This window comes from Podarcis erhardii, assembly GCF_964252035.2.
Source record: "Podarcis erhardii genome assembly, chromosome: 13".
In the NCBI taxonomy this organism is placed as follows: domain Eukaryota; kingdom Metazoa; phylum Chordata; class Lepidosauria; order Squamata; family Lacertidae; genus Podarcis; species Podarcis erhardii.
In genome coordinates, this window is record NC_138502.1 from 15,904,143 (window position 1) to 15,929,063 (window position 24,921).

Below are 24,921 nucleotides of genomic sequence, written 5' to 3' on the forward strand. Positions count from 1 at the left end.
TTCTATATAGATCTATTCCACACACACACAGCTTGAGCCTATTCCAGGCGAATGGGAATAATAATAATAATTATAATAATTATAATAATTTATTACTTATTCCCCAGCCACTCTGGGCGGCTTCCAACAAAATATTAAAATACAATAGTGTGTCAAACATTAAGAGCTTCCTTAAACAGGGCTGCCTTCAGATGTCTTCTAAAAGTATGAAATGCTGCTGCTGTTTTTTAATCAGTGGGTAATGGGAAGGATACCCTTCCCATTATCTTTCCTGTTTGGACCTGTTCCTCCCTATCGCCATCCAGCCTGCCTTCTGCTGACCTTTTCCCATCACTTGCAGGAACTGGCAGCGTCAGAGCGAGCCAAGAGGCAGGCGCAACAGGAGCGGGACGACCTGGCGGATGAGCTGGCCAATGGGAACAGTGGCAAGTGAGTGGGGAAGCCCATTTCCCATGCTCCTTTGATTCCATTGAGCATGCGCAACGGATGACGGTGTTTTGTGCGAATGGAGTTTTTTTGCCCAAGGGACTGCTTAGTTAAGGCACTTAATCTGCTCAGCAAGCAGCCAGTGTGAACACAAAATGGTTAGCTTTCGAACGTTGCTCTAGGGGTAATTAATCTGGATCAGGGTTGCCTCTTCTAGGCTTGCCTTTTAATCTGGAATTGGCATGGTTTGTTCATTTGCTTTGTGCAGAGAATCCAGATGACATGGGTTTTTTTTGGGGGGGGGTGTTCTGTGTTGTACTCATGTCCTTTATTTTCAGACGTGACCTGTTGTGGGTTTTTTAAACGTTAAAATGCAGTGGTAGCGGCACGTCCAGTGTAGATAAGCAAAATATTACTGAGGTTTTCCAGGGCTAGTGTGCCAAAGCTGCCTTTCAAGAAGGGACCTCAGTAAGCAGGTTCCCCTTTTTTCCGTTTTTAAGTAAAACAGCACTGTTTTTTATAAAATGGAGGCGGGGAGCAAGGAGCGGACATTAGTTATTGAAGACTTCCCCCCTGGCCAGAGGAAGGAACTAAGAATCAATTAAGGGGTTGTTCATCAGGTAATGCTGCTGCCGCCATGTTGAACAGGAAGGGATTAGAGGCTGAAGCCCATTTTAATTTTGCTTCCACCCGATTGCAGAAAAGCAGTATCTCAGTGGCGCTAAAGGCTCTAGCCTAAATGGTGGGATGTTCCTTGGGTGGGCTTCCTCCAGAGATTTTTCTCTGATCAACTGCTGTACCACGGCCCTCACCCCCAAAATTACGCCCTCTCAGGTCTGCTCTCATGGATGAAAAGCGCCACCTCGAGGCCAGGATCGGTCAGCTGGAGGAAGAGCTGGATGAGGAGCAGAGCAATATGGAGCTCATGAACGACCGATACCGCAAGCTCAGCATGCAGGTAAGTTCCCCCACCCTTTTCGGAGCAGGCCCTCTTACGGCATGCGCTCCCTGGCCCTGTGGCTCTGAAACCTCTTCCTGACACACCCACACACCCACACACCCACACCATCTCCCGTGTCTTCTCTGCAGGTGGAAACGCTCACCACAGAGCTGGCAGCGGAGCGCAGCTTCTCGCAGAAGGCCGAGAATGCCCGGCAGCAGCTGGAGCGCCAGAACAAAGACCTGAGGGCCAAGCTGGGAGAGATGGACTCCTCTGTCAAGTCGAAGTACAAGATGGCCATCGCAACCCTGGAGTCCAAGGTGGCCCAGTTGGAGGAGCAGTTGGAGCAGGAGTCCAGGTAGAGCCCTGGGATCCAAGGTGGCAAATACACCCACACAAACACCCCACACCCAGTGCTTTGAGCTGGTGTGGTACTGAGTGGCTAGAGCGCTGGACATAGTGCAAAATGAGACAAGGAGCCTGTATGCTCCCCGCCCCTTATGACAAACAGCTTTATATTGGACATATTTATTGTTCATTTATTTATTACATTTATATACCACCTTTATATACTCTCCAGGGATGCGTGTGGTGCTGTGGGTTAAACCACAGAGCCTAGGGCTTGCTGATCAGAAGGTCAGTGGTTCGAATCCCTGTGATGGGGTGAGCTCCCGTTGCTCGGTCCCAGCTCCTGCCAACCTAGCAGTTCAAAAGCACATCAAAGTGCAAGTAGATAAATAGGTGGGAAGGTAAACAGCGTTTCCGTGCGCTGCTCTGGTTCGCCAGAAGTGGCTTAGTCATGCTGGCCACATGACCCGGAAGCTGTACGCTGGCTTCCTTCGGCCAATAAAGCGACATGAGCGCCGCAACCCCAGAGTCGGCCACGACTGGACCTAATGGTCAGGGGTCCCTTTACATTTTTATATACTCTCCAGGTGATGTACATGGTTCTCCCCTCCTCATTTCATTCCCACAACAACCCTGTGGGGTGGGTTAGCCTAAGAGGCAGCGGGCTTCATGGAGGATTCGAACCCTGGTTTCCCAGGTCCTAGTCCGGTGCTCTTTTAACTGTTACAAAAGACTGACACTAAATAGATTTAGGCTGGATAAACAGCACGAAAGGGGGTGTTTTAAACTCCCCCTTTGTTCAGCACCACTCTCCTGCGGTTCCACTGAATGACAAACAAGACAAAAAAAACGAGTGGGACATCTCCTGGTGTCTCTTCTAACGTGGCCTACATTGATGTGTCCCAGGTTCAAATCTCTGCCCGACTGCAAAGCTTGCCAAGTCAGCTAATGTGGCTCGGCTTAATCTCCCTCAAGAGCTGCTGTAAGGATAAGGTTGGGGGAACACCACATATAGCACCACCTTGACCTCTTTGGAAGAAGGATGGAATAAAAGTGTAATGTTAATACACACATGAAATGTATCGTGCATATATACTGCTCCCACATGGGCTTCCAGTATTCCCCCACCTAGTTTACTGATTAAATTTCACCCTGCTTATTTTCTAGGGATGGGGCAACATCATAGGTTCCCAGGCCATTAATTAGGGCTCTCCTCCACATTTTCCATTAAAAAAAAAAAAAAATTCTCTGATTTGCACAAACTGCATATCTTTCTCTGTCTTGCTAGCTATGTTGCGGGAAGAGCTATGGGGAAAACTCTTAAAGTGAAGACTAGGACCATGAGTGAATTTGCAGAGGGAATGGACAAATAAACATTAAGAATTAATTTCTGCAAAATAGAGGGGGCCGCTTTAAGCATGCTTATAAAAAGTATGAGCAGACGCTGACATGTAGAACAGCCCTAAGGAACGTTTCGTCATATCTAATCTCCCCAGGAATGGATACAGCTGGAAAAATAGCCTAACCTATATAAAGGCACTCCAGCTTCCCCCTAAGCAATGCTGGGTCCAGGAACATCCCCAGACTAAATAATAAGTCTTTCCCGCCCACAGCCACCCTGATTCCTTCCTATATTTTCTGGGTTTTTTTAGGGAGAGGATTCTATCAGGGAAACTTGTGCGGAGGGCAGAGAAGAAACTCAAGGAGGTGATTCTGCAAGTGGATGAAGAGAGGAGGAACGCAGATCAGTACAAAGATCAGGTATGGCCAAGACGTCTGTGTTCCCCACCCACCCCACATTTTGAGCCCTGGGGCGTATTTTCAGTGCTTGGGACTCATCTATCGGAAATGTTGAAGAAATAGTCAACAAAACCTCTGAGCATGTGCAAAACACCTGCCCTCACCATTTATAAGTTTTCCAGGGCAAGGCTTGCAACTTCAGGGCACGCTTGAACCCTGCCATCTTTTTCCTTGATGCTACATTTTCAGGCTGTTCTGCACGGACCTATTTTTCAGATGCATACTGTTTTATTTATCTTTTTAGCCTTTGTTTTTCTTTTTTCAATCCTCCTTCCTTTGAAGGCTAAAAAAAATAGTTCCCTAAAAATAAACAAATATTTAGAAATTAGGCAGCCACACAGTATTTAAAACACTTCCCCCCACGTCCTGCATCTTGACCTCAGTGACTTCTTTTGCTTAAGTCAGAAAAATGGGCAGGTGAGATGGTGGCCATATTGAACTTAACGCACGTCAAGCTGCCTGGAAGATTTGCATGCCTTGGGGATCCAGTTTTCTGCTCACCTTAGACCTCTCCCTTTCTCTCTCTCCCTCTCTCTTTTCTGGCAGGTCGAAAAGAGCCACCTGCGGCTAAAACAACTCAAGCGGCAGCTCGAAGAAGCGGAAGAGGAGGCGTCACGGGCCAACGCCAGCCGCCGCCGCATGCAGCGCGAACTCGAGGACGTCACCGAGTCAGCCGAGTCCATGAATCGCGAGGTGACCAGCCTGCGGAATCGTCTCAGGTGAGCAGGGTTATTATGGCTGAGCGGGGGCTTGGCCTGGGTGAAGGACGCTTCTTCAAGATTTAGACCCTCCGCCATATGCCTTGTGACTAGTTCCTAGTCCTAGGAACGCAGGAGGCCTTAGACCAATGGCCCATCTTTGCCTTCACTGCTGGCTGTGCCTCTCCACGTTTTCAGGCCATTGGGATGTCCGGGATTGAATTTGAGACCTTCTGCCTGCAAGGCAGATGCTCTGATCCCAATATAGGGCCCTTGACATAGCTAGCTGAGAGTAGATTGCCCTGCCTTGTATGTCCCCCATGTCTTCCTGTCCCCACATGCCCTTAGATGCTCCCCTTTTTGTCTTTTTCTTTTGCTGTTCTCATATCTCCATAATCCCTAGACCCGGATTAAACATGATGCTCAATATGCTACAGAATATAGCTTCAGGTACGCTTGCCACATTTCAGAAAGTGAAATTTGCCCAAAAAACTACACTACCGACACAGGCTACCATATGTCTGCATTTTTCCCAGACATTTCAGCAATTTTCGCCCGGATGCTGTTTGTGAGGGCTGAATAGCATCTATGCCTGGGAAATTCCAGGTGTATGGCAGCCCTGGCTTCCGGTAAATGTTTATCACAGTCATGACCACAGAGAGACAAAATGGCTAGAGTGGCACTCACACAGCCTGGGAAAATGAGAAGCTGCTGTTGGCCACAATTGTCTCTGTGGGGTTGCCCAGTGCATCGTTCCATCCCTTGGCATCTCAGCCGAGGTTGCCTTGGAAATTAGAGGAGAAAACTGATGCAGAAAGTCTCCCCTACACGCCCACACAAAACGGATCCACACTGGATAACTAGAACCTTTAGAATATGCCTGCACTAGAAAAGCATGCAGTTATTTTAAATGGTTCCGCCCTGACTCGCTCCACTCCCAGGCTCCTTCTGCTGCTCCCTGGCACAAGAGGTGGGGAACTGGAGCCTGGATCTTTGATTTCCTGTAGGCCAGATTTTATACTTGTTTTAAATAATGTTAAATCAATTAGTTGAAATCATTTTTCTGCTTTGCAGAGACAGCCCAGGTTTTAGTACCACTTCTCTTCCACGGGGGCGGGCAGGATGGGGGGGGGACGACTCAGAACCCTATTTCAAGGCAGCGGTAGATAAGAGAACCTGGAAGCTACAGTTTTGAAGCCTTCGCTCCCCAATATCTCTTAGCATTTTCAGCCACCTCGTAACAGTTCTGTTTCCAAGCACAAATCCCAATTAGCCCCCGGTTCTTCAGCCCGGGAACCTAGGGAACCCAACTTGCTTCCCCATCCTGTTTATACTTTTTCCTGACTTTCCCGTCTCTTTCCATGTGGAGTTCTTTCCAGATCATCCGTTCATGCTTGCACCTCTCTCTCTCTCTCTCTCTTTTTTTCCTTTGTGTCTGTTTACATCCCATCTTTTTCTCGGCCCAACAGCAAGTTAGAACGCCGGCAGCGGAAGTACGTTCTCACTCCCCTGTTGTTCTGCATGTGTGTGCTGTGCAGTTTCGGAGTGTGTGCCCACGCACGTGCAGTTGCCGCACAGAAGCTCCTGGCTTCCCCACTCCTGGTTAAGGGTTGGAACAGATTTGTCATGGGAGATCCGCATTCTGATTTCCTCCCTTCTGCTGTGCACTCACCACGTGACTCTCCCCTCCAAAGAATCCTGGGAACTGTAGGGTTTTTTTTGTTTTGTTTTTTAAAGGACAGCTGGGAATTATAGTTCGTCTGAGAGCAAACTAGAGTTCCCAGGATTCGTTGTGGGGAAGCAATGTGCTTTAAATGTGCAGTGTGCATCCTACTCTTGACATTCTGACCACTACACTGTGATTTTTGTGTGTGATGTGGCCATAACTGCCTTTTTGCCCATCCCTCCAGCAATACTTAATAGCATGTTGTGAGCAGGAAAAAGGGGGTTGTAAAACAGGGGAGAGCTGAGCACCAGCTCTTTCATTGTTGGGAGATCTGACCCTGGATCTCGCCCTGCCGTGCCTGTTTCTGCCCTGATGGCTGCTATAGAGAGGAGAGCAGGATTGCTTGCTGACATCCCTGGCAACTTTTGACTCTCAGTTAAGGGAGCACTTTTAGCTGGAGGGGGTGTGGGCAGGGGAGTGCTTCTACTGTGAAGGCGCTTGCTATGGACGTGAGCTTCCAGCTTCCCCCAGTCCCAGGAAGAGGGGACAGGAAAAAGCCCTCAGTAAGGCTGGTGCTTCTCTCTTCTCTGTAGGCAAGGTGTGCTTGTTGTAACCTCGGTAGGCTCACTTTTTCTATCCAAAGAGCTTCCAGCTACCCAGCATGATGTAGGTGAGAGAGAGCAGACCCTGCGGGTGCTTTCTCCCCAAGCAATAGCTGCTTCTCTCTTGGCAAACGTACCATCATCCACATGATTTCCAAATCGAAAGAGGCAAAACAAAAGGGGAGGGGGAGAATCCAGAATTAGACGGTCCATTTAGAAATGCCACAGATACTTTGGAGAAGGTGGGAGCTTAGGGTTGCCCTTGCAGTGATGTCCTGGGCAGCATTTAGCAGGGGACGCTGATGCCAGTAGATAATTCAGAAAGCCTCTTGGCAGAATACAAGCACAGTTGCGCCTGCCCAAAAGGGAATTACCGCCGTTTCTTAGCAAGGATGCTCTGGGGATGCGGGCAGTGGTGAAACGGATGCCCTGTCCCTTGCATCTCTGTGGTGCAAGCTCAGCATGGACCATTCCAAGTGGCAGCTTTGGCACAGATTTCAGTGGGGCAATCGGGGTGGTATTAGGAGTGAGTGCACTAGGCAAGGAGCTTGCCAGTTCTGCAGGCTCCAGCAAAATAAACAGGGGTCAGAAGAGGCTTCCGGTTGCTGGAAGGCCACTGTGCAGTGTGGCTGTAGAAATGTTTGCTGGAGGGAGACGCTTGAGTTGCGCCAGAACAGGAATAGGGGGCAGTGGCCCTCCTGATGTTGTTTGGGCTGCAGCTCCCATCATCCCTGACCATTGGCCATGCCGGCTGGGCCTGGGGGTGCTTGGCAGCCCAATAACACCTCCCAATGCCTGCGCTAGGGGCATTTGCCAATCCCAGCTTAGGGAGTCGAGTACCTGGGAGCATGGCTAGCTTTTGTGGGGAGGGGGTGGGAATTGATACTCAAATGCCCGCTGCGGTGCCAGTACGGATTCCCTTTTCCCTCTTCATTGCAGACGTACCCCTCTGAGCTTCACCACCCGAACCGTGCGGCAGGTGTTCCGCCTGGACGGCGTCTCAGACGAGGAGACCGAAGACCCGGAGAGCGACTCTCCGTCTGCAAACCACCAGCCTCCTACGCCCCTGACGCCCTCTCAGGGGCAGCAGCCGGCCCCCCCTGCAGAGCCAGCCCAGACTGAATGAGGCAGGGATGTCAGACCCCAGGGGGTGGGGGGTGGATCGCAAGACCAGGGGCGGGGAGTAGGAACCCCAGCCTTGCTACACTGTCATGTATACAACAACAAAAAAGGAACCCCCTCCCCACACTTGCCCCCACCCTCCGGCTTCTCTTTCAAGGGTCTCCCAGCTCTCCTATCAGGCTGCACTTTAATATCAACCACCCCTGAGGGGTGGGAAATCTGGGAGGAGGGAGGTTCAGGGGTCAGGATTTTAACTATATCCCTTTAAAAAGAAAAAGGAAAATCCAACTCTCAAATAGCCATTGCTTCTCCGGCACCTTCTCTCCCTCCCCCATCCAAAACCCTTCTTTCTCTCCTCTCCTCCCAGCTCCAGTACGGATATATATATAAAGAACTCCTTGCCCACTACTAAGGAAAAATATACATATCAAAGTTCGGGCATCGAAGTGGCAAATTTACACAGACTGGGGTGGGGAAGGGATGGCTCTATGCAGCCCTGCTTCTCGGGGTTCATGCAGCGATTGATCCCCTTGCCTGGCACCCAAATGCACCCAAGCCCCGGATGGAGACAGCTGCTTTCTCGCAGGGAGACCCTTTGCTCTCAGCGCTGAGGGGCAGCTGTGTCGGGTGTGGGGGCCCTCTGCTCCCTTTGGTTCCAGCCACTCCATCTCGTCTCCTTGCCTTCCCGTTCCCCTTCTTCCCAGGGGGGTGATGGGGGAGCTGTAGGAGTGAGTCCTTGGGATGCCTTCACATGAAGGATACATGTGGAGATTTTTTTTATCATCTCTGGAAGGCGGCTTCCCTCCAGCACACCTTAGCCTGCTGGAGTTACTCTCTGGACCTCCCACCTGCCTTTCACACCTGCCCAGACTGTGGGCAGAGGAAGATGCGGAATGAACTGGAAACCATTCATCTCAGCCTGCCTTCTCTCGTTTTTTTGGACTGGGATCTGGATCTCGCCCTCTCTGCATATCGTTGTCAGCAGCCAAGAGCACTTTGATCTCCTCCTCCTCCTCTTCTCTTGCCACCATCCCTAAACCTGCTGTGGTGGTGGGTTGTGTGAGGAAGCCAGGATTTGCAAACCCTGTAGATTCAATAGCAACGACAGGCCACAAGCTGGCCAGTTTCATCTTGCCTGATTGCACATGTGTGTGGAATTCTGCTATGTATCGTGCACAGAATTTGAGTTCTAGGGACTCTCTGCATTCCTTTTTTTTTTTTTGTCTTCCTCCAATCCAATAGAGGGGAAAAGAACAAGCCAAGTTGCTGGTCCTTTTGAGCTGTGGATATACATTCAAAAACTTCCAGATGAACGTCTGCAGAAACCTCTGGTGTTCGGAGGCAGCTGCATCTGTGCCCTCTTAGCTACTTGCCAGCCTTTGCTTTTGCACCTGATCATTCTTCCTATTCCTGTATGGCTCCTTACCAGAATTCAAGTTCTGCTAAAAAAAAAAAAAGACCCCAGAAGCTTGAGGCAGGCAGTTGAGTTAACAATGCAAAACATGCCTACAATGCAGAAATCATATTGATTTACTGAAGGGATTTGAACTCTGGTGCAGAAGCTGTGGGTTAGCACAAAGAACGAAGAAAGTGCTAACAGTAATAAGCAGCTGCTTCCAAACTGTCCTCCTTCCTCTTTTGCTGAAACACCAGGATATGCTTTTGGTATTTGGGGGGAGGGGGGTGATCTTCCCCCCAAATCCTACTGGGTGCGTCTGTGAGCCTGGGTTCACAAGCAGCTTCATTGCTTGCAATGAATTCTGATCCTCTCTCACCTTCACCTGTTTTAGGAGGAACAACTTTGCTTTTCTCTCTCAAAGTCTTGGCACTGCTTATCACCACTATGCAGGGCCAGTTCATACACAGCCATGCCTGAAAACTGCACGAGTGCTGGTTTCCACGGTTGCAAATCTAGGAGTTTCAACTGCTTCCATGTATGAACATACAGATAGCGTGTGAAGCAGTCCTTATCTCAAGGTGCAACAGGCGAGCTAAGAGTCCCTAATTATCCAGGGGCTCTTCTTTTTTTTGCTCACTTTGGTTTCTGATTTTAATTCCTTAACAATGGTGCACAAAGGAGCTCCTCCCCTTATTCAGTTGGGCAAGGCTCTGACAATGAGCTGTCTTTTGTTGAGAATGTGCAACCCAATTCTATGCATGTTTACTCAGAAGCAAGGCCCACTATGTTCAAGGGGGCTTACTCCCAGGTAAGTGCCCGTAGGGTTTCAGCTTGGTAATATAAAGCACTTTTAAGTATATGCAAAGGGTTTTACATTTGGGCGCTATAACCTTCCAGCAGATTGACTTCACCCCCAAAGGTGTTCTCCTCCATTGTCTCCTGAGGCAGACGGATGCCAACAATTTACATCCATTACTTTGGAATAGATCCATTGTGCACCTTATATAAGCTAACAGCAGATGGGCAGAGGGAGACCAAAAAATAATAATACAGCTTGTTCCTGCACCTAAGACGTGTGGAGAACCTTTAGTATCCTCCAGATGTTGATATACTACGTTTCCCATCATTCCTGGAAGTTGTACTTAAGCAACATCTGGAGGGGAGGGCAAAGGTTCCCCATGCCTGCCTTGTTAAGGAGTTCAAAACGAAGGGTTTGCAAATCCTAGCTTGGACTCAAAATATAAACATCCACTTGTGCCTGGTCCTAAGGCTCCAGGAACTGGCACTGGGGGTGGGGTGGGGTCTGTCTTTCTAAATATATATATATTTGAATAATTATTTTTTTTTTTTGCATGGTGCTTTCTTGTCTTAATTTGTTCTAATTCTGTATTATTATTATTATTATTTGTTTCTAACAAAAGCATTTTATTCCAAGCGACTTGATTTTGTTTTTTCCTCAAACCCAGGGGGTTTGCATTTTTTTAAAAAAATCTTTTTGTCCCCCCCTTCTCCCCACCCTACCATTGCTGACTTGGATCTGTTTGGAGTTTCTTATCCTGTTGTAAAGGGCCATAGCAATTATCCTGCTCCTTTTTTTGTTAAAAAAAAAAGAAAGAGAAAAAAAAGAATACTTTTTAAGAAAAAGTATGTCTTCTATTAAAAGCTCATCTCGAATTACCAGTCTTCTGCGTGAAATATTATTTGTTTTTGTTAATGGATTGTTGGTTGGGGGGGGCGCATTGATGCCATGCTGCTACATATTGTCAAAGATCTTGCCTGCAAGGCTGGAATTCTGGAGCTGTGTATTTCTGGGGGTAACTTTCAACTGTGCAAATACAGTCAGCTGCCCATTCCTGCAGAGTCTGGGTTGCCAGACAGCCAAGCCTAGCAGCAGGGGTGGGGGAGTGGTAATTGTGGTAATTGTGGTGTGTGGTGTGTGCAGGTCAGATTATCTAGTCTTTTGGCATCTCTCCAGGGAACTTGGGCTGGGAGAGTATTTCACATCACTGGATCCTTTTAACTATGTGTGTCAAAAACTGAGCCTCAGAAACCATGGGCCAAGGGTCATCCAGTCCAGCCCCCTTTTGTGCTGGTCTCTGTCCCCCTGGCCATTTCAAAAAATGCCAGGCTGCAACAGTGGGCCTGCTCTGGACTCCACCCCTGGTGGCTCCGTCTCCAGCCTTCCCAGGGACCAGAATTATTTCACTCCCTACCATTGCAGGGTATATCCTCAACCAGCAGCTATTCGCCTTTTGTATTAATTTTGGGAGATCTAATGGTTCTCACTGCTCCCTTTCAGCTATGGTTGATTTTGGCTCTCTTTTTAAATGGAGAATTAGTGAAACTGAGTGACAAGCCAGAAAATAAATAACCTGCTCTCTCTGACCAAACATCATAGGAACCTGACTCAGTATAAGTCAGACCCATCTAGCTCATTATTGTTTACAGCGGTGTCCCGTGTCAGTCGCAATCCCACAGTAAACCAGATGAGAGATCTGTGCATGGGTGTAGCCAAGGGGGGGGGCAGCTGCCCCGTTAGATCAAGTAAAACAACAGAAATACTTAACTGACCAATCACGTCGGTTCTGCCCTCCCCAACAAAAGCCCTGCCCCCCCAACCAAGTCTTGGCCCCCCCAAATCCTGGCTACGCTCATGGATCTCTGGCCCACCAAATGTTGGACCATAACTCACGATCCGTAATCATTGGCTGTGCTGCCTGGTGCTGATGGGAGTCCCGCAACATCAGGGAGCATGTGCAGAATAACTGCAGTCAGTCCCAGGAAGGGGGCGGGTTGCTGAGCTACCGGCGCACGAGCCCCAGCACCTTTTAAAAAACAAAACACACTCGCCAATTCCCAAAGGATGAGACGCACGTGCTCTTAATGCAGCTCTGAATACGCGACTTTGGAACGCCGAGTTGCATTTTGGCCGCGCGTGGAACGCGGGAGGGAGCGACGCCATTGGCTGGAAGGGAAAGAAAGGCTTCGGGGACGCCGAAACTTCCCTTCAGCCCGCGCCAGGCCATTGGCTCGCAGCTGTTCTATAGGCGGGGCTCCGAGGGTTACAGATCCCGCTTCTGATTGGCTGGCACCTCGAAGTGTCGCAATTGGAGATCAGAGGAGGTGAGTCCGGGGGGAAAGCGTTTTGTGGGCGCCTGGGAAAGGGGAGCTAATGGATGCGGGACACGGGACGGGCCTGACCCGTGTTCGCAGCCGCCATGTTTCTGCGTTGTGAACGTTCGTGTGAAACGGGGGCTGGAGACTGAGGAGGGTCTGTATCTCTCACCCCTTGCACGGGATTGTGTGAACGGCCTGAGCTGCCATGTCGCTTTCCACCCCTTACAGCTGAAATTCCAGGTACATTTATCTGGGAGTAAGTCCCACTGAAGTCAGCGAGGTTTACTAAGGAGTAAACTTGTGTAAGGACAGATTTGGATGCCTTGCTCTCCAAACCTCACTTTTTGACTCCTCCCGACCCGCTTTCTGTGGTGAAAGAAGGATGCGTGTTTAAAAACAGATTAGGAGTAGCTACTCCTCCACTAAAGAACACGTGTTGCTACTATACACTGTGTAACGAGAAGCTAATTTTGTTTTATTTAGAACATTTCTGTGTTGCCCTCCAATTTTTTTTAAAAAAGGCCCCAGTTTACAACATAGCAGCAAACAATAAAACAACAGCAATCCAAACCACAATGAAAGTTGAAGGCTGAACAGCCTCAGCTAAGATCCTTCATAGTGTTGGGAGAAAAGCATAACAGCCTTGGATTAATGCCTAAAAGATTACCGTAATACTGGCAACAGGTGAGCCTCCCTGGAAGTAATGCAAATGCAAAAGTCTTATCCCAAGACGTCAAGCATGCTTCCTCAAGATGGCAGGGGTTCCTGGAAGTAAAATGGCAAAAAAAGGGGGTCTTATTTTATTGGGAAGCTGATACAAGAGGAAAACTTGGCGGGCAGCTATAGCTCAGTGGTAGAACAGCTGCCTTGCCTTGCATGCAGAAGGTGTGCCGAAAATAAGTTCCAGGGAGTATCTGATCACAGACAAATCCACCCACAGGTAAGATGCATCCTGGTCGCTAGGAAAAAAGGAAGGGCAAACTACAGAGATTCCAAGAACTAGAAAACGAGATAGAAGCAGGAAAAGTTCACTAGCGGGAGGGTGGGAAACAGCAGCTCTCTCAGGAAATTCCTATTGCCTGGTGTCCTAACAACTTGTCAGTCATAGCTCTGACTTGTTTTGTTGGCTAAATACCCAGAAATGAAGGAGCAACCAGGCTGGCTTACCTCATGGAAATCACTTCAATGAGAACCTGCATCTTTTGCTTCGAAACCTATTGTTATGAAGCCTAGAGACTTCCCTAAAACAGTTCACCACCACCTGGAGTTAGGGAAGCAGGTTCTTTTGTGTTTTTCCTCTGCTTGTATCTTTTTATCTTTAGAGAAGTCAAAGGAAGTGATTCACTTGTAGGAGGGGAAAATAAATAAAGCCTGGCATCCCATAGGGTCCTTTTTTCTACTTCTAGAGATGATTTAAAAAGAGAAAAGGGGGAAAAAAGCTGAGCTACTACACCTAACCCCCAAAGTTATGCTATAAATTACTTTTTGAACTAGCCTAAGAGGATTTCGTTTATTTGAAGTGGTTTATTATTATTATTATTAGAATTTATATACCACCCTATACCACAGAGTCTCAGGGCGGTTCACAGAATAAAATCAGGATCTCAAACCACAAAATACATAATAAAAATAAAAACAACAACCCAATAGCATTTATTTCTTTAAGTGCTGTTTTCCTGAAGTTTGAAGCACCTTAAGAAATAAAAGCAATACATTACATTCCCCGGTCCCCCCCCAAACCCCAAACCAATACCTTAAAACAGCCAGCCCAATTGATACAATGCTAGATAACTAGAAAATTGGCTGTGACTCCGTATTCTCAGTTTCCCATAAGCAAATGTTATTTGCATGATGAGGTCTTTTGGAGCCCTCTATGCAGCCTTTTGAGTTTTTGTTACTGATTCAAGGAGCAAGTCAGGGGCTGAAGAGAGTTCGCAGTGGGCAACCGCTAGCCAAGATCAGGGGCCCTGGAATCATATAAAACAGCAACGGGAAGCCTGTAGCTTTGCAGGTGTTGCTGGACTACAATTCCCATCACTCTTGGCTGTTGGTCATGCCGGCTGGGGCTCATGGGAGCTGAAGTCCAGCAATCTCTGGAGCTGAGTCCCAGGCTCCGCATTTGTGGCGTAGAACAAGCATGAGGTGGTTGTTGCTGGGGAGCGTTCACATTGATGAACATGCATTGGCCTACTTAGGTGGCAGGTGGCAGTTAGCTAGGGCTTGAGGCAGAAATAATAGGATCAAGGATTGTTACCCAAGGTTTATCTTCCGTCTATGGGAACCCCAAGGGCTACTCCTGTGCTCAGTGTCTTCTTCACAACCTAAGGCAAGGTTTGATGTTGCAAAGGATTCTGGGACACCGTCTCTGTTTTGTGCAAGGAGTGAGCCATGCCGCAAGCAGCTGGAGCAGAGCTTTTGTTTCCTCCTTTTGATGTCTGGTCCTTGGCAGCTTCCTGTCTGTGTGAGCAAGAGGCAAAGCTTGTACAGTATGGGTTATCCTTTCTTGGCCAGCAGAGGGCACCCACCTCCCTCCTTCTGCGTATGGAGGGGGGGGCGGAAATCATAAATTGCAGTACTTGGACATAGCTAATTTATGAGGTGATTTGGCTGGCCTTCAGTGACCCACTTTCTCTCAGGCTTTAAGCTACGTCACCAGGTTGTTGTGAAGATGCCATGAAAGGTGGATAAACGGAGACCTTAACTGAGCTGTTAAAAAATACCGTATGCGATAATTTTGAAGAATAGGGACGTTTTTCAAAACTGCCATATGAGCACATTTTTTCGTCATTCCTCCTTTCCTCCTCTCTCTCTCTCTGAAGCAGGAACATCTGCTAACGTTCCCTCTTCCACACAACTGCTAAAAAACGGGGCGGGGTAGAGCCTTTTCATCCAATTACCCTACTTGGAAGGGTAGGAATTTTGTCTTTGCATTCAGCCAGCTGCCACCATGGGAAACCCACCAGAAAGACCCGGGCACAGCAATTCTCCCTGCTTTCGATTCCCAGCAATGGGTGTTCAGATGACAGTGGAGGTAGAATATAAGTATTGATTTGATTTGTGTGTGTGTGTGTGTGTATAGATTAGGGATGGAAGGATCTGCCCAGTGCTTTGTGTACTTCCAGTACTGAAATTGGATTGTTTTGTGACAAGGAAAGCAATGGAGAAATGCCCTGGAAAATTTAGGATAACATACACTCCAACATTTATCCACTGAAAATAGGGACATCTTACTCCATCATCATCATCATGTTATTATTCATACCCTGCCCATCTGACTAGGTTGCCTCAGCCACTCTGGGCAGCTTCCAACATATATAAAAACATAAGCAAACATTAAACATTAAAAAACTTCCCTACATAGGACTGCCTTCAGATGTCTTCTAAAGGTTGTATCTCTTTGGCTGGGGGGGGGGTGTTCGCATAACTCCCTACCCTCCGACATTTCTCTGATGAAAAGAAGGACTTCCTAAGGGAAAGCGGGACATTCCGGGATCAAATCAGAAACTGGGAAGGTTTCTATAAATCCAGGACTGTCCCTGGAAAATAAGGACACTTGGAGGGTCTGGGTGGGATAACAGTTGCTTGAGGTAGCATTGTGTAACCTCACTGCAAGCACATTGGACGAAATGCTGAATAAATAGCCAATAACCTCCCTGCAAAGAAACCTGGATGAATGCTCCATAAACAAATTGTCTGGAAGCAGCTTCCATCTGCTCTATTTTGTACATGTTGGCCCTTCAGATATTTGGAGACGGCTGTTGTGTTTCCCCCTTCTCTGCTCCAGTCTAAAATTAGCCATTTTTCATTCTACTTTGCAGGATCACTCAAAATTCAGTATATTAGTTTGCTTGAGATTAAGGCAACAATCATTTCCCAGTGGCCTGCAAATTCAAAAAACATTTTCTGATCTTATTATACCCATAGCCTACTTTTGAAAAGGAAAGGGGGGAACCATCTTCTCTAAAGGGTACCAGAGTAAAATGTAAAATCCTAAAACACGAGCAAATATTTATATCAAAACATCCAGAAGTAACTTCCAGGCTCTTCCCCTTTACTGTCTCTCAGCTCGAAAATGTCAGTGATACGACTCGGAAAAGTGGTCCCCAAAACCAGCATCCTCTTCCTGTGTGACATGCAAGAGAAATTTCGCCCGAATATCAGCTACTTCCCTCAGATTGTATCTGTGGCAGCTCGGATGCTAAAGGTAAAAGTTGTGTAATGGAGAGGCTTGCTGGGCTATGAGAAACAGGTGAGGGACGTGGATAGGGAGGGGAGGAGGGAAGGGAAGGCAAGGGAGGTTAATTCTATTAATTAGCAGGGTTGGCTAACATCGATTAAAAGGAAGAATGTTTTTGGCCTCTTAAGAATAGTTCTGAAATGGCTCTCTGTGCTGGAAGAAGGGGTGTTCTTCTTGTAACTGGCACTCTCCAATAGGTGCCTACAGGAAATGCGCCACAAAGAACTGTAGAGTTTGAAGGGACCCTGAGAGTCATCTAGTTCAATCCTCCTGAAATGGAGGAATATACAGATGGCCCATGCTGGGATTGAACTCGCAAGCTTGGTGTTAGCAGCAGCATGCTAAGATTCCTGCATTGCAAGGGGTTCGATTAGATGACCCTTGGGATCCCTTACAACTCTACGATTCTATGATACTATGCTAAACAACTGAGCTAACCTATTATGTATTGGTTGCAGCCATGTTGATAACTTGGTTAGGAGCTGGTTTGGGTGCTTAGCAAGTACCTTTAGCATTTCCCACAGTTTGATTAGAGACCACGGTGAGGGAGAAGAAAAATAAATGTTTGCATCATTGCCATTGACATATTTACTATATATATGGCCTCCAAAGCTGCATGCAGCCTTTGCCACCCATAAAAGCACTATTAACCTTCCCAGTTGCAGTTACACAGATGGACACATGGGGGCAGCCTAATATTGACTAACGCTGTCTCATGAGAAGGCCCACTTCCTTCCCAGAGAACCCAGGAGTCCTGCTTTAACCCTCCAGTGGCCTCTCCTCTCTCCCTACAGGTTGCCAAGGCTCTCGAAATCCGGACGGTGGTGACCGAACAATACCCCAAAGGCCTGGGCCCTACGGTGCCAGAGCTGGGTGCTGAAGACTTGCCGAAATATGCCAAGACCTGCTTCAGCATGGTTACCCCAGAGGTGGAGAAGGAGATGGCCGCTGTGCCCGACCTGAAATCTGTGCTTTTGTGTGGGATCGAGACACAGGCCTGCATCATGGTATGAGGCTGAAGGTCTTTTTCCTCTCAGGGATACATATGTTACTGATTGACAGGGCACAAGATCTGACCTCGGGATAGATGGGCCTGTGTGCTTGAGCAGTGCCAGGACCCCAATAGTGAAGAGAGGCCTGGCAGTCCATTTATCAGCAGGTTTGATTCTGTTTGTTTAGGGATCGATGGAGACCAGGGTTCTCTTCTCCCTGTACAGATAGTGCCACCGTTTCCCTCCTTCCTTTCAGAACTTAATAAATATTTTCAAATTCTTAAAGTAAAGGTAAAGGGATCCCTGACCATTAGGTCCAGTCGTGGCCGACTCTGGGATTGCGGCGCTCATCTCGCTTTATTGACCGAGGGAGCCGGCGTACAGCTTCCGGGTCATGTGGCCAGCATGACTAAGCTGCTTCTGGCGAACAAGAGCAGTGCATGGAAACGCCGTTTACCTTCCCGCCAGAGCGGTACCTATTTGTCTACTTGCACTTTGACGTGCTTTCAAACTGCTAGGTTGGCAGGAGCAGGGACCAAGCAATGGGAGCTCACCCCGTCGCGGGGATTCGAACCACCGACCTTCTGGTCAGCAAGTCCCAGGCTCTGTGGTTTAACCCAGAGCGCCACCCGCGTCCCTTTGAATCCCTAAGGATTCAAATCCTTAGGAGTTCAGAAAAAAGTGCTTGGTATCCCCCCCCCTTCCAGTTGAAAGGGAAGGAAGGAATTAAGGCAGTTGCATTTCCCTTGCTCCTAACTGGAGGGGAAACATCCTTCTCGGCTAGGATGCCAAGCCGTGTAGAAGCCAGGGGTGTCCACAGAGACACAATCCAAAACAACAGGGACAACTGTGGTGCTGGGACACAGCTCCCTTCATCCCTGACCATTGGCCATGCTGACTGGGGCTGGTGTGAGTTGGAGCCTTAAAAAAAACATCGGGAGGGCAATGCATTGACTATCCCTGGTGTAAGGAGGAGCCTCAGAGCTGGGTGACACATGAATAAGGTCACCACCAATCATGGATGAGTGATCTCTGATAAGGGACACAAATCTAGAATCTTTTAAGGAAGGCTGGAAACTTTTTCTAGTCTATTTTTTTAAAAAAATTCATACGCCAAGTCCAGAGCAGGGTTTGAAGTTTTAAGAAAAAAATAGCAGAATATATTAAGAACCCTGTTAAAGGAGATGAAACCGGATATGGTGGAGTTTTAAGATGTGATTGTATGTAATCATGATCATAAACATTGAGGGTGGGGGTGAGCAGGAAGTTGTTATTATGAGAGAATAAGGATTTTAACTGTTGAGTGATGAAACATGACTTTGAACCTTGAAATGAAAGAAATCTGAAAAAGAAAATCGGATGGGTGGAAATGAGGCATGCGGTTGACCCGAGTTTGATGTGTCTTTTCTCTTTGGGTGTAGAACACAGCATTGGACATCATGGAACGAGGCCTGGATGTTCACGTTGTGGTGGATGCCTGCTCTTCCCGCAGGTGACTGGTGGGATGGTCCCAGTGGGTGGCAGGAAAGGGCTCTTTTCCTCCCCCCTTGTATACTTTATGTGGTCTTCTTTTTCCCCTCTGGATTCCAGTCAGCTGGACAGGATTGTGGCTCTGTCCAGGTTACGCCAGAGCGGTGCCTTCCTCACCACCAGCGAAGGGCTCATTCTGCAACTGGTCAGAGATGCTGCACACCCCTATTTCCAAGAGGTAATTTCCCAGCCTCCTTTGCACCCCTCAGCCTGCCACCCTCCTCTACTATATGGGCTTGTTTGACTTATCATACTTATGCTCAGTAAGCTGGAATAGGAACAAGACTCGTATGTTTGCAGACATACTTCTTTGTGCCTCCCTTTGTTGTGGGAGCGAATAAATCAGGAACTTTTCCAGTTAGCTATAGTTTCCTGTGACGTCTGAATCAGGAAACTCTGGTTTAACAGTTTCTGAGCCAGCCAGGATACTAAGTGAGCCTCAAGGCATGGTTTAATATCCTGGTTTGTGCCAAAGGTATTAACCATAGTTTCCCCCACTTTGGACAAAATGGGAAGTTGTAGTTAATGAAAGAGTTCCAACAAGAGAAGTGAAGGGGCTGAGTGTGCAGGTAAAAGACTCTTTCATATCTCTGCTTACAAAGCCTTTCAGCCCTTGCCAGTTGAGTTTGCAGTTAGAGAGCGTGTTTATCTCCACCAAAGAGGCCTCCCACAAACTCCCAATGATGTATAAATGACTCCCAATGGAGTCTGTGCAGTTTGGAAGAAGCCTAGAATTCCTTCCCTATGGAGGAGATGGGTTGAAAATACAGGAATAGCAATTCTGTCTCCCCTAATCCAAAGAGGGCAATCGCTTTGAATAATCCCTCACATCTCCTGCCAAACTCTGATTGGTTAACTTACTGAGAAACTGCAGAGTGTTTGGAAAAAACATAGGGCCCCTGACAAGATATGGGGCTCTTGCCGCCTCCTCCTTTCCTACATCTGCTCCTTATCCCTTTCCTAAATAAGTGAATCCCAAGAACGAGAGCAGAACTAGGAACAATTCCTGCTCCAGAATTAGCAGCAAGTTTGATTTGATACATTTAAGGCTTAATCGAGACCAGGGTTCTCTTTCCCCAGCACAGGTGCCGAAATCAGCACAGCAACGCTAGGAATATTATTGCCGGTTACTGCTGTTGCAAGTGATCTCTGTGCTTTTGCATAGAAATGTCACTGATGGTATCTGCAGCTGTGGCCTTTTGGCCCATTTGCTCACCGTTCCTCCCTGCCCCCCACCCCCCAATATTCAGACTCAAGTGAGAAATACAAATGAAACAGCAATCGAAAGAAGATAACACCATGTATCTGATGATGGTTTGGCCCCAGACCATGAAAGCTTATGTCACAATAAATCACAAGGCTTCTTTTCAACAGAGCAAGCGTTGCTTCCTTAGGGGAGGCAGAGTTCACAGTCCCAGAGAGGTGGCCTATGGATGACCCAAGATATTCTGCAAGGCTTTTCTCATGCATATAGGAAGGAGTTATTTCAGGATAGTAACAATAAATAATGTTTATTATTTATTCCTTTTGACAACCAAGGTATGGCTTTAATAAGTAATTTTAATAGTAATGAATTGCCGTCATCATCGTTTTCAAGGGGAAAAGGGACAGTTCCCTGACTTAGGAGCTTACCATTACAATTTCAACCATGCAGGGAGGAAATAATGGATAAACAAAGTAAGCAGGCAGGCAGGCAGAGAGGAGTCTGTCGCCTTCCAGATATTGCCAGGATACAGCGTCCCATCATCTCCAGCCAACATGAACATTTAGTTTATTGCATTTATATCCTACTTTTTATCCAAGGGGATGCACATGATTCTCCCCCCCCCCCATCTCATTTAATCCCCACCAAGAAACCTGTGAGGAGCGTGAGGAGCTGCCTTAGTATAAGTCAGTATGAGTCACACCATTGGTCCATCTAACTCCATACCGTCCACACTGGCTGGCAGCAGCTCTCTTTTTTTTCTGAATAATTTTTATTAACAGACCAATCATATCAAATCAAATCAAATCACATAAGTTCTGAATTACAAAGCCTAATTTTAATTTTTTGTTGGGGGTACCCATATTTCAAGTTCTGAAAGGGATCCAATCCTCTTGTTGCTGCTGCTTTAAAAGTCCACAAATCTGTCCAAATAATGTTCAGAATTCTGTCCAATCCTTTCATGCTGTTTTCCACATCTCTTCTAGTTATTTTCATATATTTTTCCTTCTTTGTCTTTGTGACCTCTGATTATCTCCATAAGCGGGTTGAAACAAATTTGTATTCCTGTGTGGATTTTTCCGTTCATCCAAGAGTCGTATTTCAGACGGCTACCGTATTTCATCGCTTCTATAAAGAAAAACATTATTGCTGTCTATTCATAATAATAATAATAATAATTTATTATTTGTACCCCGCCCATCTGGCTGGGTTTCCCCAGCCACTCTGGGCGGCTTCCATAAAAACCAGAAATACACTAAAATATCACAGATTAAAAACTTCCCTGAACAGGGCTGCCTTAAGATGTCTTCTGAATGTCAGGTAGTTATTTATCGCTTTGACATCTGATGGGAGGGCGTTCCACAAGGCGGGTGCCACTACCGAGAAGGCCCTCTGCCTGGTTCCCTGTAGCTTTGCTTCTCGTAATGAGGGAACCGCCAGAAGGCCCTCGGCGCTGGACCTCAGCGTCCGGGCAGAACGATGGGGGTTGAGACGCTCCCTCAGGTATACTGGGCCGAGGCCGTTTAGGGCTTTAAAGGTCAACACCAGCACTTTGAATTGTGCTCGGGAACGTATTCATTCACTTTTCACAGGTCTGTCCCTCTTTCTCAGTCCTCGAGGAGGTTCTACCAGGAATCCAATATGAAAACAAAGCTTCCTCCTCCTGATCATGAATCTTTCGACAGGACCTGTCAAAATGGCGACTCCCTTTTTGTTGCTGTGCCATCAAAAGCCCTTGTTCTTTTTCTCGAACTCACAAGCCAAACTTTTGGTAGTAAATCATTTCCACACAGTTTTTAATCATCCTGCTTAGGTCGGTTATGCAACGATTCTTTTTGAGGAGGGGTTATTGGTTAATCACATAGAAGAAAAGAAAAAAAGTCCCCACCCCATCCAGTCCCGCTCCGGCATACTGAACCTGGTGTATTTTCTTCATGTTGTATTCCGTTAAATCCAACCCGTTGCTCTCGTTTCACAGAGGTCACTTCAGTTAGCAGTCTTCACTCCCGTTCTTCACTTGAAACATGTGCATTTGCTTCATTTCCAATTATATATTTCGAGCTTATGCAAACCAGTCAGAGACAGCGTCCGGGAGAGCCGGACCCACCCAAGGGCTTTGTGCCTAGTGCCCTCACCCCCTTCTTTCGAATCCGGGGGTGAATTATGGACACAGCAGGCAAGGCAGCGTTCCCCATTTCCTTGGGGCAACGAAGGGAGGCTGCATACTCCCATATCAGCCTCTTAATTACCTCGTGTGTGTGTGTGTGTGTGTGTGTCGGAGAGATGTTATTGTCGACCATCTTCCAATGCGCCCCCTGGTGGCCCCCGGCTGGCAGCAGCTGTCCGGGGTTTCAGGCAGAGGTCACTGCCAGCCCTACCTGGAGACGCCTTTTGGGATTGAGCCTGAGACCTTCTGCTTGCGAGGCAGAGATTGCCCAAGGTCACCCAGTGAGCTACACGGCTGAGGGAGGATTTGAACCCTGGTCTTCCAGGTCATCATCAGACATTCTAACCACTACAGCAGCCCGGCTCCCATCAATCAAGGATGATAGGAGCTGGAACCCAACAAGATTTGGAGGACCACGGGTTCCGCATTAGTGTGCCACCCCAGTGCTTGTGCCAACAAGCTGTGAAACAAACTCAGGCAAGCCCTGATTTTGTGAGTAAGACCCAGTCCTGGGGCAGCAGCTTGCCCGGCCATGAGGACATGGAGAAGATAGGCAGCCAAGGCCTGCCTTATATAGGAAGGGTGAGCATGTATTGCTTCTTCCTTGTTTTCTTTCTTCTTAGGGCCTCCTCTAATCTGGAGCTTGCCGGATATTGTTGGACTACAACTCCCATCATCCCTGACCACTGTCCACACCAACTGGGGTTTATAGGAGTTGGAGTCACAGCTTCTGAAAGGCAACCAGATTTGTGGGGCCGGGGTGCGGGGCTGCCTCGGAAGAAGGTTCTGCATTGAAAGAAAGCATAGTTGGTAGCCCCTGGAAGATTTCACATCTGCATCTCCTTCTCTTTTCAGATCCTGAAGTTGATTAAGGACCCTGCCCCAGACAGCGGCCTTCTCCCCCTCCTGAAAGAACCAGGCCCCCTTTTCAGCTAGGCCAGCTGCTCCATTGATCCTCCTCCTTGCTTTAAAGCATCTCCAACTGCTTAGGTCTGCCATTGCCACACATTGGGTAGGAGAAGTGGAATCAAGATGTGCAAATATAATTTTTATACAGGAAATTGGGTTGTAGCCTATGCTGGAAAACTGATACCCTAATTCCCAGTTTACAGCTTTCTCTGTGATTATTCAGTGGGATGGAAGTGTTTCCATTTTGTGCACAAGTTTGGGGGCATGGGCCCAGGTTCAAATTTAGGACCCATCTGCACTATACATTTTAAGCAGTATCATACCACTTTAGACAACTATGGCTTCCCCGAAGGAATCCTGTGCTGAGCATTGTTAGGAGACCTCCCCCCCCCCCATGTCCCCTTACAGAGCTACAATTCTGAAGAGACTGCACCAAAAGATTTGTGGCATCTTCTCACTGATAGGCACATTTTGTATGGCATTCAAGGTACATGAGGAGGATTTTGAATTCTGCACTTGTAAAAATGCCAGATCCCCCCCCCCAACCATAATCTGCAGTTAGAATAAATGATGCTGCAGAAAAGCCATAATCTGCAGTTAGAATAAATGATGTTCATTTATTTTTGCACATATGAATTTGATTTGCGCATTTCCTTATTGGTCATGTTCTTGAAAGTGTGTCTGCACATGCAGAATTTGAAATTGTTTTTCCTTCTGTGCATTTTGTCGCAGCTTTGGGAAATTTGTTTAAGAATGTTGAGATCTTAGGGAGAGAGGCAAGGGAGATATTAAAAGCAGAAAGATGAAGAGCTGGGTTTGGGGAAGGGGAAACACCTTGATCTAAGGATACCTCACCCCACACACAACACACCTAGTGCTACTTACATAATTTCTTGTTCAGCCCAGAATTATGAGGGGTAGGTATTTGGTTATGTTCAAGGACAGATCCTGATGATTCAATACAGTGGTACCTTGGGTTAAGTACTTAATTTGTTCCAGAGGTCTGTTCTTAACCTGAAACTGTTCTTAACCTGAAGCACCACTTTAGCTAATGGGGCCTCCTGTTGCCACCACACCGCCAGAGCACGATTTCTGTTCTTATCCTGAAGCAAAGTTCTTAACCTGAAGCACTATTTCTGGGTTAGCGGAGTGTGTAACCTGAAGCGTATGTAACCCGAGGTACCACTGTAATGCTTGTCAAGTTCTGACTTTTTAGTGTCCTCTTCTACCTACTCTCTGGTATGTGTGTATTCCTCGGCCTCAAGAGGGTTGCCAACTTTTAAATCAGTCTCTGTAGCTGTGCCTTTTTGATGGTTGCTTTACATGCAGCTATGCACCAATGAGAGCAGCCTCTCTCTGCAGTAAAGAGAAGGCTCCTAGGCTTTGAAGCTTTGCATCGGATAGTCTCAGTTCCACAAAATGTAGCTTCCCACCCCTCCAAACTCTGCAGCACCACTATAGGAAAAGCCACATGTGCATTATTGGGGGGGCGTGTTTGCAGAAATGTTTGCTATGAAACCTGGCAGCTCCACATGGGGCATATTTGGAGCAGAAAGGCTGAGCTCACCATTTTTGTGCAGGTGTGAAGTGAGCTCTCTGCCTTTCCAGACTGCCAGCTCCGGGGAGAGCCTGCTTTAGTTCCGCACATCTCACTGCTGTTAGGCTGCCAGTGAAAGAGTAGACCTGCTGGAAACCAACTCTGGATCAACTCTGAGTAGAGTAACGCACTGCACGCGACAACTATACTTTTATATAGAGATTTGT

At 47.4% G+C, this 24,921-nt stretch overlaps 2 protein-coding genes across 15 annotated transcripts in view; both read left to right on the forward strand.

The window, feature by feature from the left end:
* LOC309327778 (uncharacterized protein) overlaps positions 1–10,681 on the forward strand; it is a 63,246-nt gene extending 52,565 nt beyond the window's left edge. For 8 of the 12 annotated variants that reach the window (XM_081837267.1, XM_081837268.1, XM_081837260.1 and 5 more), the window contains 7 exons: positions 341–429; positions 1,261–1,384; positions 1,516–1,724; positions 3,367–3,475; positions 4,061–4,233; positions 5,682–5,705; positions 7,420–10,681. In XM_081837267.1, coding sequence (XP_081693393.1) covers positions 341–429; positions 1,261–1,384; positions 1,516–1,724; positions 3,367–3,475; positions 4,061–4,233; positions 5,682–5,705; positions 7,420–7,606 — 915 coding nt within the window. In that variant the 3' untranslated portion in view covers positions 7,607–10,681. The remainder of the gene's footprint in view (positions 1–340; positions 430–1,260; positions 1,385–1,515; positions 1,725–3,366; positions 3,476–4,060; positions 4,234–5,681; positions 5,706–7,419) is intronic. The other 4 variants (XM_081837264.1, XM_081837270.1, XM_081837262.1 and 1 more) reach the window with 1 other exon arrangement.
* A 1,309-nt stretch (positions 10,682–11,990) lies between these two features.
* Positions 11,991–23,793, forward strand: ISOC2 (isochorismatase domain containing 2). Of its 3 annotated transcripts, none has more exons than XM_081837316.1 (6): positions 11,991–12,124; positions 16,184–16,322; positions 17,150–17,362; positions 18,769–18,839; positions 18,938–19,055; positions 23,104–23,793. In XM_081837316.1, exons 2-6 carry the CDS (start codon positions 16,191–16,193, stop codon positions 23,182–23,184), a joined length of 615 nt encoding a protein of 204 aa, XP_081693442.1. In that variant the 5' UTR covers positions 11,991–12,124; positions 16,184–16,190; the 3' UTR covers positions 23,185–23,793. The 3 variants fall into 3 exon arrangements, with proteins under 3 accessions (XP_081693442.1, XP_081693441.1, XP_081693440.1); XM_081837315.1 differs by lacking the exon at positions 11,991–12,124 and adding an exon at positions 12,131–12,272; XM_081837314.1 differs by lacking the exon at positions 11,991–12,124 and adding an exon at positions 12,134–12,358.
* The last annotated feature ends 1,128 nt before the right edge of the window (positions 23,794–24,921 follow it).

What these genes read in the sequence shown, in the direction of transcription:
- ISOC2 (XM_081837316.1), top strand. Translation starts at nt 16,191, where the DNA reads ATGTCAGTGATACGACTCGGAAAAGTGGTCCCCAAAACCAGCATCCTC. An exon ending in TGGCAGCTCGGATGCTAAAG is followed by an intron (nt 16,323 to 17,149) that starts GTAAAAGTTGTG and finishes CTCTCCCTACAG; the next exon opens with GTTGCCAAGGCTCTCGAAAT. An exon ending in GATGCCTGCTCTTCCCGCAG is followed by an intron (nt 18,840 to 18,937) that starts GTGACTGGTGGG and finishes TCTGGATTCCAG; the next exon opens with TCAGCTGGACAGGATTGTGG.